The sequence below is a fragment of the Peromyscus eremicus genome, chromosome 8a (assembly GCF_949786415.1).
Source record: "Peromyscus eremicus chromosome 8a, PerEre_H2_v1, whole genome shotgun sequence".
NCBI classification, from domain to species: Eukaryota; Metazoa; Chordata; class Mammalia; order Rodentia; family Cricetidae; genus Peromyscus; species Peromyscus eremicus.
In genome coordinates this window covers 37,476,449-37,490,389 of record NC_081423.1, presented here as the reverse complement: position 1 = coordinate 37,490,389, position 13,941 = coordinate 37,476,449, and the positions used below count along the sequence as shown (strand labels likewise).

The window sequence follows — 13,941 nt, the reverse complement described above, 5'->3', positions numbered from 1 at the left end:
GAGGACTTTCTTAACCTCCACTGTTTTGGTTATGTTTGGAGATTCAGTCTGTTAGTGAACCTGGAGCTCGCTGATTTGACTAGACTGCCCAGCCGGCATGCTCCAGGCGTCTTTGTGTCTCTACCTCTCCAGCAAGGTGCTTACAGATGCACACTGCCCTGTCAGCTTTTTAAAGTAGGTGCAGGGGATCTGAACTTAGGTCCTCATGCTTGGGTTGAAAGCACTTTACCAGCTGGGCCATCTCTCATCCTGAGACTCCAATAGTATGTATGTGAATACAAACAGAATTTTCACAATAAAATTACACTGAATTTTACAATTGAAAATCGGCTCATGGAAACATTTATGGCAGTCTATTACTCATCAAAATGTAACTTTGTAAAGAGCAGTGGGATCTTTATGGGCATTCTTGCCTGCTTAGATATATTGGTGGTTTGAGTATTGGCTGAATACCTTAACAACAGGTCCTTCAGTCAGGGGTCTCACAGTCATGCTGCAATCTGAGCAGTAATCACAGTTCACCATTCTTTCCTGAGTCACACCTGTAACGTACAATCAGATACCAAGTCTCTTGGCTCCTCTCATTGCTTTGGGGGACTTTTGTGAAAATGACTATCAACCCACTGCAGTTCTTAAATGATTTGTGGGAGCCCTGGAACTTGGGAGCAACTAGATCTGGAAATGTAAAAAACACTGAAAGCAAAACCAGTTTAAATCAGAAGTCTGTCTGCGCTTTGGTGATCCTGTTCCCTAAATGGTTTCTGTTTGTTTGAGACAGGGTTGGTTATCCGGGGCACACCTGGAACTCGTAGGTCACCTGCCTCTACCTCCTCAGTGCTGGGATTAAAGGCATGCACCACCATGCCCAGATCCCTAAGGGTTATTTTTTCCTCCAAATACAGTTTCATATAAGCCCAGGCTAGTATCTAATTGCTGTGTAGCCAAGAATTACCATAAAGTTCTGATCTTCCTGGATCTACCTCCTAAGTGCTGGAATGACTGGCAGGTGCCCTCATGCCTAGTTATATATGGTGCCTGGAATCAAACACAAGGCCTAGTGCATGCTAGACAAGCACTCTACTGAGATAGTGACCCATTTCCCCTACCCCAATGAAAGCATTCACCCATGTGCCAACAAGAAAAGACTTTTAGGAACTAGGACCAATGAGATGCCTTAACAGGTAAAAGCACTTGTCTTGGGGTCTGGAGAAACGGTTCAGTGGCTAAGAGTGCTTCCTGATATTGCAGAAGACCTGGAGTTCACTTCCCAGCACTCACATGGAGGATTAGAGTAATCTATATCTCTAATTCCAGGAGATCTAATACCTTCTTTTGGCTCCCGTGGGACACGTACATACACACAGAACTCTCATACGCATGAAATTTTAAAAAATCCTTTAAAAGCACTTTTCATGCAAAATTGACAACTTAATTTCATCCCCAGAACCCACGGTAGAAGAAAAAAAACAATTCATAAAAGGTGTTCTCTGGGGGCTGGAGAGGTGGCTCAATGGTTATGAGCTCTGGCTGCTCTTGCAGAGGACCCAGGTTCAATTCCCAGCAACCATATGGATGCTCATAAATATCTATCACTCCAGTCCTGGGAGGTTCCATGCCCTCTTCTGGCTTCCCTGGGCACCAGACATTCATATACAAAATGAAAATAGTTTGTTGTTTTTTTTTAATTACCCTCTTACCTTCACATGCATCTAGGCACCTAGGCACCACAATCACACACTTTGCAGCTGAAGAAATCATGTCCTAGGAAAACTCATGAAGGCAGGTGGTTGGCACAGGTTGCATAGCTGCCTGAGCGTTTGTCTAGCAAGCTGGTCCTGCTTTCATCCCTCCTAATGGGAAGGGGAAGAGGCAAGAGGAGTAAGGAGAGGTGCTTGAGCCCTTAGCGGTAAAGGGAAGGGAAAAGACGAGACAGGATGGTCTGTTTATAGCTTCACCTAGAATCACCCTATAAAAAGAAAGAGAAGCACTGGAGAAATGGGCTGCTGGATAAGAACTCTGGTTGCTCTTCCGGAAGATCAGGGTTTGCTTCGAAGCACACTGCTGTAACTCCAGTTCCAGAGGATCTGACGCCCTCTTTTGGCTTCCTTGGGCACTGCACACAGGTGGTGCACAGACTTACACCGGAATAATATGAGACATCAAAATATCAAATAATCCAATTAAAAAGTGGGGTGCAGATCTAAACAGAGAATTCTCAACAGAAGAATCTCAAATGGCCAAAAGACATTTAAGGATGGTTCAACACCCTTGGCCATTAGAGAAATGCAAATCAAACTGACTCTGAGATACCATCTTCCACCTGTCAGAATGGCTAAGATCAAAAACACATAAGATGACAGCTTATGTTGGAGAGGATTTGGAGAAAGGGAAACACTCTTCCATCCCTGGTGGGAATGTAATCTTGTACAGCCACTCTATAAATCAGTATGGCAGTATCTCAGAAAATTGAGAATCAACCTACCTCAAGACCCAGCAATACCACTCTTGGGCATATACACAAAAGATGCTAAGCACACCACAAGGACATAGGCTCAGCTATGTTCAGACCAGCATTATTCATGAAATAAAATAATTTGGGGGGAGGGGTTTCAAGACAAAGTTTCTCTGTGTTGTTTTGGTGCCTGTCCTGGATCTCGTTCTGTAGACCAGACTGGCCCCGAACTCACAGAGATCCACCTGGCTCTGGGATTAAAGGTGTGCACCACCACTGCCTGGCTGAAATAAAATAATTTTTAAGGGAAAAGAATCAAGTGTCCCACAACAAAGTGAGGTAGGCAGAGGCATCTCAATTCAGTCATCTCTCTCTCTCTCTCTTCTCCACCCCCAAATACAAACAGCCTGTGCAAGTATTCACAAATGAGGCTTAATTTGAACTTCTTCCACTTGCCCATTTTACTGTTCCCACCATAGACCCGGAGCACTGGCCATGTTCAAGTTCAACATATGATGAGTCAGACCAGATTTGAAAAGTCAGAGACATGAACTTCCATGGGGAAACAAGTTTCAAATGTTGATGAGGTTTTGTTTTTTTTTTTTTTAAACAAACAGTCTGTGGGATTTGGAATCCTTGAAATCCAAAGAAAATCTTATGGAATAATCTCTTTGGTTTGTGTGTGTGTGTGTGTGTGTGTGTGTGTGTGTGTGTGTGTGTGTGTGTTTATTTGAGAGGCTTTGCTTACAGTGACATCCATGGGTGTCAGGGATCTAAATGAAAGCTAGTTTAGACATGCTTAGATTACAAGAATGGAAGAAATAACAAAGATAAATAAAATATAGCTTCAGATATTGCAGTCATAATTCAGTGAAACATACAAAGAATGGCCAAGGGGATTTCCCTTTAACAGACATTTCTTGAGCAGCTACTGGAGGCTACACTTTTTGCACTGAAACTAAAACCCAAAGCAACTGTCTCTGTGGGGATGTGGCAAAGAGACCATCAATCAATGAATCACTTGGGAAGCTTTTAAGCTCGGAGCTTACTTTTGCTTTGTTTTGTTTAAATATTAATATGCCTATGCCTGGGTGAGTTTTATTTGTACCGTGTACATGCAGGAAAGTGTGGAGGCCAGAACAGGGCATCAGATCCCCTGGAACTGGAGTGATGAGCACTGGAATTGTGAGCCATGATATGGGTACTAGGAACCAACTCCCAGCCCTCTGTAAGAATACTAAGTACTCTTAACCACTCAGCTATCTCTCCAGTTCTAAAACTGAGTTTTCAAAGGAAAATGGCAGAAGTTGGGGGTGGCGGAGAGATTTTTTAAAAAAAAGGGCAAGGCATAGAGGCAGAGGGAGAGTCATTGGTGTGACTGGAGCTGAGGCTCCATGAGGAAGTGCCAGAGGACACACTAGTCTTTGTGTACTGAAGCAGGGAGTCGGAACTTCATTCAAAGAAACAATGAGAAGGGAATGTCGTGACCAGATATTTTCAATGTAGGAAGACGTCATGAAGAAAACTGGGAAAGTGGAGTGGGACCATGAAGACTGTTTTAAGAAAGCACTGTACTATTTCAAACCAACAACAAGGGTGGCTTAAACAATACAGATAGCTGTGAGCCTGGAGAGGAGCAGATAAGAGCAAATACTCGAAGGCAGAATCTGCACAAACTGGACGTGCACCATTTTAAGAAACTCTATCTTTTGCCAGCTGGTGGTGGCGGCAGTGGTGGTGGTGGTGGTGGTGGTGGCGGCGGCGGCGGCGGCAGCAGCAGCAGCAGCTGCATGCGCACACCTTTAATCCCAGCACTTGGGAGGCAAAGGCAGGTGGACCTTTGAGTTCAAGGTTAGCCTGGTCTACAGCCAGCACTACACAAAGAAACCCTGTCTCAAGGAAGGAAGGAAGGAAGGAAGGAAGAAAGAAAGAAAGAAAGGAAGGAAGGAAGGAAGGAAGGAAGGAAGGAAGGAAGGAAGGAAGGAAGGAAGGATATCTTTCTTTTAGTTTATGGGTTGGTTAGATGACATTGAGGAAATATTAAAGGCCATCTTCATGATGGAAAATTTTGAAGAGTTATTTGTTCTTTGGAAGACTGAAAATTATTTAAATCCAGGACATGGTTGATAATAGCAAGGGTTCCAGCAAAGGCCTGCACAAAGGAAAGCCTCTGGGTGCACCTAAGCTGTCCATAATTAATCATGTCTCACTACTTAAAGTTTGGGAAAACTTACAGGTGATGCAGAATATGCTGATGCAAAAGCTTCATGCTTGGGTACCAAACACACCATATTGATGATTATCAAACACATTCTCATGAGGGAATTACATCATAGAAGCATATAACAGAGAAAGAAATTATAAACAATTTTGAGAAATAAAAAAAACTTTATTTTTACAAAAGTTTTCATAAGTGCATTTTGTATTTGATGTTCATGCTGTTATAACAAAGCAAACTAAAATATAATTACAGTTAAGGTACATCTATGCATATTTAAAAAGTAATATTTTAATTCCTTGATTTTCAAAAATTGAAAGTAGAATACGCAATTCTTCAAAAATAGCCATTTCCCCCTCCCCATGCAATCATTGCAATGATTTAACAAGGAAAAGTAAACTGAGCGGGCAGATGAATGCTTAACTGGCATTATTACCTCCTGAAACCCTTTGTGTTTGGGACTAAATTTAGAAACGCTTGCTTACATTTTCAAATATACATCACCTCTGCAGTACAACTATTAATGTGTTCTCAATGAAGAGATTCTCATTCGGGGAACTGGTCCTCATGGATGCTGCTCTCATTCTCACGGGATTATTTGTAGATTCACAGGCAGAATTATGCAGCATACTTAAGAGAGAGCCTAAGACTGTCAGGATCCTTTTTATCATTGTAGTGTTTTCTTAAAATTAAAACTGTCAAGAAAATACAGCCAACTTATAATTTATCAGTTTTACATATGATTATTCATTCTTTTGTCCTGAGATATTAAGCAATTTTGTAAGTAGTTTATCTTCATGCAAAAAATATAATTTTCCATTCTTTACATTCATTTTCTAGTATTTTGCATTTAAAATAACTACATCACACTTGTGCTTAATACATGTGAAACATACAGAACAATTCGTTTATTATGGCAGAACAATTAATGATCATTGGTTCTCTCATGGGCAATACAATCAAATTTTAAGTGCTGATTTCAAATTGCTAAAACATTACCTGGCTGTAAAACTCTCAATGGAGACTTTTGGGGTCCCCCTCCTCAGGCTTGTGAGGAAGACAGGGTGTGGCTACTCCTTGAACCTCTGAGTTTGAGATCCTAATACATGGAGCTAGGCCTGCATACCACACCCTACTAGTCTCCTCTACCATCTCGAGGGGATGTCTCAATACTATGTATAAAGACATATTTTGTGGCTAATGGGGGCAATGTATATATTTGTTTTGTAGTGTTTGCCCAAACTGGGTTGATTCATAAAAAAAAAAAATGTGAGAATCAGTAACACATTTGAGTGACAAGTAGATACAAATGCCAAACATTTAAGAACATATTTATGATTAAGGAATCAAGTCTCTGCGACCTCCAGACTTTAAACAGTATATGGTGCCCGTTGGGATTATGACAAGTCTTAAGCACTTAGCTTTTTTCCTATATTGGTCAAAGAGAAACACAAACTTAATTTTCATCACCTGAGATAAGATTGGGAAATATGAAGCAAGAAGGATTTTTCCACTGATGACATGCTGTTTCATTTCTTTCTTGTTACAAACTTTAGTGTTTCACAGAGGAGCAAGAGGGCATACAATGCATTTAAGGCCCGCCGTTGACTTTCTAAGCATATCTGCACCCTCCCATGGGGTGTGATAGTTCCCACACAGATTGGGACATTCAATAGAAATGCACAATCTTTTGAGGGACAAGCAATAAACAAAGGTTGTCCATATTTAATCACATCTAACTACAATGAAGAATAAATAGAATACGGATAAATCATTTGCTTAAATTGCACTGTTCAAAAATTCTGTTGGAATCAAAGTCAGCTATGAGATTTTAGTCAAGTAGGACAATGGAAAACAGCTTCTTTTATTTGTAATGCAGAACTGCTTGCCCTTAAAATAATATGAGTATCTAATTCAGGTAATGACCTTCAATTTTAATTATCAAATATGTATTAAGTATCTAAAAAGCCAGTGCTTCCGACATGTGGCTTTGGATGTGTTATTTGTCTAGTCAGAAATGTCTTCCAAATTTAATGCACACTGGGAGTGGAGCTCAGTGGGACAGCACTTGCCTATCATGTGTGAGGCCCTGGTTTTGATCCTCCACCCTGTGAAACAAATTAATGTGAACAGAACCCTCATTTATTCAAAGTCAAATTTATAAGTGCAACAATGAGTCTTCAGAGAGATTATGCCCAAGGAATGTACCTGAATAATAAAAAAAAAAGTACCCGAATAACTACATCAATTGAAGCTGAGGTCAAGACTCAGCATGATTGAAACACGTGTATGATCAATGATGTAGATCATCCAACAGGCCTGCATGATGATGCAGGTTCTAACTGACAACATTCACCTACAAACAGGTTGGGACCATCCAACAGGCCTGCATGATGATACAAGTTCTAACTGACAACATTCACTTACAAACCAAGTTGGATTTCCTCCAGGGCAAAGGAGTTCTTGTCCTGCCACACTGATCACATATGTATTTGGAAAGGTCATGTGAACTGCATGAGTTCTCCATATACTTTCATTCAGAGTCCTGTTCCAACAGAAGGGAAAGACTTCCCTAGGGACCTTGCTCTCCTCAGGCACAGGATGTATAATGCCGACCTGAATTGCACTGTCCATGGTATCGAGGCTTTTGGTGACATTAGAATCATGGCACCCAGATTCAGGATGCATCTAAATATGTGGTACAATTAATGTTTAATGGTCAAACTTAGGAGCATCTAGAGATTCTAAGAATGGAATTATACCCTTAGCATGTCTTGCTCTATGTTGGATTTAAATAGTTTTCTAGGAAAAATTTGAAGAAGTGCTTCCATATCGTGCCATTGAAGAGTTATTTGGAAATAGCATCTATTCCTCCTCACATTTGCCTTAATAGTCATAAGAAGGGAAGCAAAGTTGTTCAGAATTCCAGCCATACTGTGTTTCCCAGACTTGGCATAGACATACTGAAAATGGAAAGGGGAAAGATTCCAGCAGGAACACAAGTACACGAATTGTCACCCACCCTGAGAAATCACTGAGTGTCTTCCTTCCCCTAAGTGCCACGGCTCCATTTGCTGCAGTCAACAGATATCTTTTAAGCTTTGTTATGGTAAGAATTCTGTAAATACACATACCCTATATGTAGTTTTGTACATAGATTCTGAATATTCCAGTGAGTTTGATCAATGAGAAAATGTACTGAAAGAACTTTGGGAGTTATTAAATAAATATAATACTTTAAAAAAGAACCTCTACATTTCCATTTTCCATATAAAAGTAAAAATCAGACAGAAGGCTTTTGCGTCAACAAGGATGGTCGTGTTAAAGGATGGGAGTCAGGTCACATGTGAACTACCATGTTTTGTTTGGGCGTGACTTCCCACATCTTGCTTTAAGTTTTGAGTCTGGCCTAACTGCGACCTTTGACGGTTATTTAATGAGGTAGTCCACATTGCCTAGACATTCGCTGTATCTGGTTATTATTCCACAAATAATTAAGTACAATATATCAGTTACTTTTTTTCCTTTATGTTTAATGGAATTCTGTGAACATTGCGAATATATTACTTTTAGTGGTACACAGTTCTTGAGAAAGTGTCTTGATTTGTTTTTACATTGCCATTTGCGATATTTTTTTAGCAGCTTGCTACAATATCATTTAATAAAAATAAAGTATACTTGGTGATGGTAGAGAAAATATTGTTAGAGACTTCATGGGTCGGGAAAGGCTCAGTCGCAAGATCGGGTGCTCGTTCCTTATCGGCTGTGTCACTCTGGTTCCTCTCTTTCAAGAATGACCATAATATTGCTGCAAAGTTCACTGGACTGAGAACCCTCCTGGGGCTTCACATGGAGACCGAGTAAAGCTCTTCTATTTGTTTTTTGAAGTACTCTCTCAGCTCGGGTCTCTTAGCCTTTAGTGTTGGTGTCAGCAAACCGTTTTGAACTGAGAACATGTCACAATGCATGTAAATGGCTTTAACCTAAAAACCAAACGCAGAATATATCTTTAATAGGAAAAAAAAACCACCACAGCATTTATAGCACACATGGTCAAAATAAACAGGCATAAAGGAATAGGCATCTTGACTTTAGCCTACCATGCTAAGTCAAAATTATATTCAAACATGTTTCAGTCCATTTGATATTTCTGAAAGCCACCCTTTCCTCTTGTCATTCACTCACTCACTCACTCACTCATTCATTCATTCATCCATTCACTCAGCAACTCAATAGACATGAACAGGTTGCTTGCTCTGCTAGGCACTGAGAATACAAGGAGGAGTCTTAAATACCAACACCCAAAGTGGTGTAAGTTAGTGTTTACAGAGCAGACTGAAGGATGCTGGGCAGTTTTTCACATGATGTGCAGAGAATGAAGAGCACAGACCTGAGTTAGGGAAGAGAGAGCTGTAGTCAGGGAAGGTTTCGCAATCAAGTGAGTGTTAAAAAAAAGAGCAACAGTTGAGGCTGGGGACGGCTCTTAGCTGTCGGAGTGCTACCATGTGTGAGGTATGGGTTCAATCCCTACTACCTTATAAAAACAGGGTGTGGTGTCACATAAGCAGCACTCATGAGGTAGAGGCAGGAGGACAAGAAGTTCAAAGTCACCCTTGGACATATGTCAAATTCAAGTTCAGCTTAAGATACACGAGACCCTATCTTAAATAAACAAATAGTCAAACAGCAAACAGGGAAATGTTGATGAAGGAGGGTACCACAGGCACAGTCCTCAAGAACAAAACCAGCAGCTGAGAAGAAGCAGGTGTCCAAAGGGATGTCTAAGTGGTTTCTTGTCATTACATAAGAAAGTCAAGTGTGGGAGGTATGAGGCTGAAGGCCTAGATAGTCCAGTAGCAGAGAAGGTCAAACTTTATCCCAAGCACAAGAGGAAAGGACCGGATTTTTTGTTGTTGTTGTTTGTTTGTTTTTGAGACAGGGTTTCTCTGTGTAGTTTTGGTGCCTGTTCTGACTGGAGCGCTCTCTGTAGAATAGGCTGGCCTCGAACTCACAAAGATCTGCCTGGCTCTGCCTCTGGAGTGCTGGGATTAAAGGCGTGCACCACCACTGTCCAGCTGGACTGGAGATTTTTTTTTTTTTTTTTTGGTTTTTCGAGACAGGGTTTCTCTGTGTAGCTTTGCGCCTTTCCTGGGACTCACTTGGTAGCCCAGGCTGGCCTCGAACTCACAGAGATCCGCCTGCCTCTGCCTCCCGAGTGCTGGGATTAAAGGCGTGCGCCACCACCGCCCGGCTGGACTGGAGATTTTTAAAGAGTGCAACAGCACATGCCTTGTAGAAAGAGGTCTCCAGGAGAAATTGGAAGATGGCTTTGGGAAGAGTTAAGAATGGAAGTATATGTTCCATTTGTTGGAAACAAGACAATAATCTACATCAGTAGTTCTCAGCTTCCCAATGCTGCCACCTTTTAATATAGTTTCTCATGTTATGGTGGCCCCCAACCAGAAACTTTTTTTTCATTGTTACTTATAACTATAATTTTGCTACTGTTATGAATTGTAATATAAATATCTGATATGTAACCCCTGTGGAAGGTCATTTGACCCCCAAAGGCCTTGCGCCCACAGGTTGAAAAATGCTGTTCTACACATAGGGTAGAGGCAGACAGAGATAGGTAAGCAGTTCAGAATGAATCAGAGACACAGTGACAAGATGTGATACGGAAGGAGGCTGCCGTGAGGACTCTTCGGTGTCTGCTTTAGATGGCTGCCTAGAGACGCTGTAATCTGTACTGAGCGCAAAAAGACAGGAAGACACAATGAGGTGGAACAACGTTCTACTGTGGACAGTTTTGGTTTTTGAGACAGGATCTCATGTAGCTCAGGCTGGCCTTATTCACTATGCAGCTGAGCATGCTCTAAAACATATGACCTCCCCTTTCTTTCTCCACCTCCCCAGTGCTGGGGTGATAGGTAGACATCACTACACCAGTTTCTGCATCACCGAGGGCAGGGCCCAGGATTCTGTGTGTGCTGGGCAAGCACTCTACAATTGAGCTACATCCCCAGCCCATGCCATGAACTTTTGTCGAGTCTTTTAGAGGGGCCGCAGAAGGATCTGATCTAGCTCTCACTACTGCCTCCTATGAAGCAGAGCCCAGGCTTCTCGGACAAAAGCTCTGTACAAGGCAGAGTGAGTACACGGGAGGATGGAGGGATGGCCTAGTGTCTCAGCGCTTCTGTCCTACTGGTCTCCAGCGGGAAGACTCCCAGGCAGTTCTCTGAGAATATTATATCTGAACTGGGGATGAACACTGGAGTGGCACAATCTCTAAGAAATTGTCTCCTGCTAACTGGGACCAAGTTAGGTGATTTTTGTTGTTTAATGAGTTTAATAACTCCTATTATTAAAGTGTGGGCTGGGCTAATGATCATTGTAATAATATACTTTAAAATTGTGTCAAAGTGTGTATGTTAAAATACAAACACAGATTCAGGAATAGCTTTAGGTAATCAATGTTCACTGAGCATATACAGTGCGTCAGGTACTATGTATCAGGAATACAAAGATACACAAATAGCTCTTACTCACATGGAACCTATAGTTCAGCAAGAGATGCCAGAGCTGGACGTAACTACTGTAGGGTGAGGAATACCAGTTCTCTGGTATCCATCCCCACTCCCCCATGCTAATGAACCCGGATTTAGTTTGGGTCCAGGACATACCATGACAGTCCTGTTCTCTGATTTCTCAGCTCTGCGTTGTGGCTAGAGGATAGCCATGAGATCCATATTTGGTTACTAAGAAAGAAAAAAATGTGCTTCCCTAATAAAAAGTTCAGACCTGGCTACCTCTGTCTCCTCTCCTCTTCCTGACTTGAATGTGAGTGTGTTGAGAGTTGTTGCAGCCACCTTTCACCACGGGGTGAAAAATCAGCATACTAAGGTCAGAGAGAAGTGGAGAGCCAGGAAGAGCCCGTGTCTTTGAGGACCTGACCCCACCTGGGATCATCCATCTTTCCACTTATGCAAAGAAGCAAAACCCAGTAGACTGGGAGCCAGTTTTCTCTGTGTGAGTTGACTGCATTTCTTTCGGATAAGTCACACCCCCAGGCTTGGCAGTATTTGGGCTGTGTTTCATTTTTATGTTTCTTTTCATCGTTATGACCAAAACACCTGAAAGAAACAATTGAAAGGAAGACCAGTGTCTTCGGGCTCAAAGTGTCAGAGGGGTTGAGTCCCTCATGGAGAAAGACAATGCATTGGGATGCAGTAGCTCCAAATTCTCTATTATTTCATCTCATAAGAGCATGAGCTTTCCAGGGGCTGGAGAAATAATTCCATGGTTAAGAGCACTGGCTGCTCTTCCAGAGGACCCAGGTTCCATGACTAGCACCTACATGGCAGCTCACAATTAACTACCTGTAGTTCCAGTTCCCTAGGATCTGTTGCCCTCTTCTGGCCTCTGAGGGTACTGCACATACATAGTGTGTGGGCATATATCCATACAGGTGAAACACCCATACATATAAAATACTGAAAATTTTCTCATTATGCTTGTTACTCAAAACAGGAACGATTTCTCAGGACTAGGACTGCAAGTCTTTGTACCTTATAAAATACAGTTTTCCCCCCAGTGTGTTGTTATCACACACAAACCATCCTAAGACCCTTGAAGTTCTTTGAAACAGGTCCCAAGGAGGAAGCTTAGAATACTGAGGGGCACGAAACATACACGGGCTACTTCTCAGGTGGTGTCACATGGAGTGTAGGTGGGTATGAGAGTCAGGGACAGGAAGGCTGGGGTAGGGAGAGATGAAGAGGTTTGTGGAGGTGGGGTGAAAGAGGGGTAGGCAGGAAGGTCAGATGGTTAGAGATGGGGAAGTTAGAGAGATTGAGCTCTGGCCCCAAACCAACAAGAGAGCACATTTTATGTAAAATGTCACGGAAGGTCTACTTTTTTAAAATCGGGAATTACAGGGCTAGAGTGATGGATGGGGGCATTAAAGGCACTCACTGCTCTTGCCAGGACCAGGGTTTGGTTCCCAGTACCTGCATGGATGCTCACAACCATCTGTGCCTGTTCCAGGGGTTCTGACACCCTCTTCTGGCCTCTGTGGACTTTGCATATACACAGGGAGAACACTTACATAAAATGAACATGAGTAATAACTTTAAAAAACTTTCTAAAAGTTTAGATATCACCATTTTGTGGTGAAATTTTTTTGGATTTATTCATTTGTTGTTTTTTTTTTTTTAAAAAAAAAACATGGTCTTGGGTAGTTTAAGATGGTCTTCAACTCCCTATATAGCTGAGGATGTCCTTGAGCCCTTTTTCTCCCTGCTTCCCCATCTTGGGATAGCAGGGCTACACCACCACACCTCACCTACCCTCTTTTGTTTATGAAGTTATTATGATTTTTTCCAAGGAGAGGCAAAGGCCAGGATACAATGTCTACAGCCTGGCTACCAGCTCTTCTGATTTCCTAGTGGGACATGGGGAGCACTTGGGTTCCTTGGGCAGGACTCTACATTCAGTCCAGGGAGAGAGACTGGAAATGTAGCTACGATGGCAGAAGCCACAGAAAGTGCAGCATAGGGACACTAACTTTCACGGGGAGAGCTACATGACACTATTTAGGTAGTGTGGACACTGAAGGGACAAGATCTCAAGGGGAAGGGCTTAAAACAGGCAGACTTGGGGTGTCTGTCAAATCAGCTCCTGGAGCACAGCCGAGCACGCAGCCCCTCCACACAGCTAACTGCAGGACTGTTCTGCCTGAGCTTGCACCACCAGCTCCAGCCCTGCAAAGAATGCCAAACAGGCCTGAGGCCTGAATCCAGCTCACAATTTAGCCCCTCAGTGAGCAGATCAGAGCAACATCGCCTTCAGGCTGTCAAGAGCGGCCTTGGGTCCATTTACATTCTTCCAGAAAATACTTAAACAATCGACTTGAGTGACTCAAAGTCTGGGCAGTGGATAAAAAAAAAAAAAAAGAAATCAGATCCATTGTTAATGATGACTTTAACTGTGGGCCCCAAACTTTGAGCTGTTTTCAGGAGGGAGGTCAATGATAAGGCATGAATTCGTTTTGTGCACTAATTATATGCTTTCTAGAAAGTTGTCTATGAGTGTACTATAAAAGAGTGTTCTTAATCTTCATTTATGTCCATGAAACCAGCTTTCCAATTTTATTTATGTAATTATTTTTATGTGTATGAGTGTTTTGCCTGTGGGTTTGTCTGTGAGCCATGTACATGCAGTGCCTGTGGAGACCAGAAGAGAGCATCAGATCCCTTGGAACTGGAGTTGC

The 13,941-nt window shown here is 42.2% G+C and overlaps 1 protein-coding gene across 2 annotated transcripts in view; it reads right to left on the bottom strand.

Annotated features, from left to right (window-relative positions):
* Positions 1–8,182: 8,182 nt before the first annotated feature.
* Positions 8,183–13,941, bottom strand: part of Acsl6 (acyl-CoA synthetase long chain family member 6) — a 57,731-nt gene continuing 51,972 nt past the window's right edge. For both annotated transcript variants that reach the window (XM_059270561.1, XM_059270560.1), the window contains exon 21: positions 8,183–8,653. In XM_059270561.1, coding sequence (XP_059126544.1) covers positions 8,516–8,653 — 138 coding nt within the window. In that variant the 3' untranslated portion in view covers positions 8,183–8,515. The remainder of the gene's footprint in view (positions 8,654–13,941) is intronic.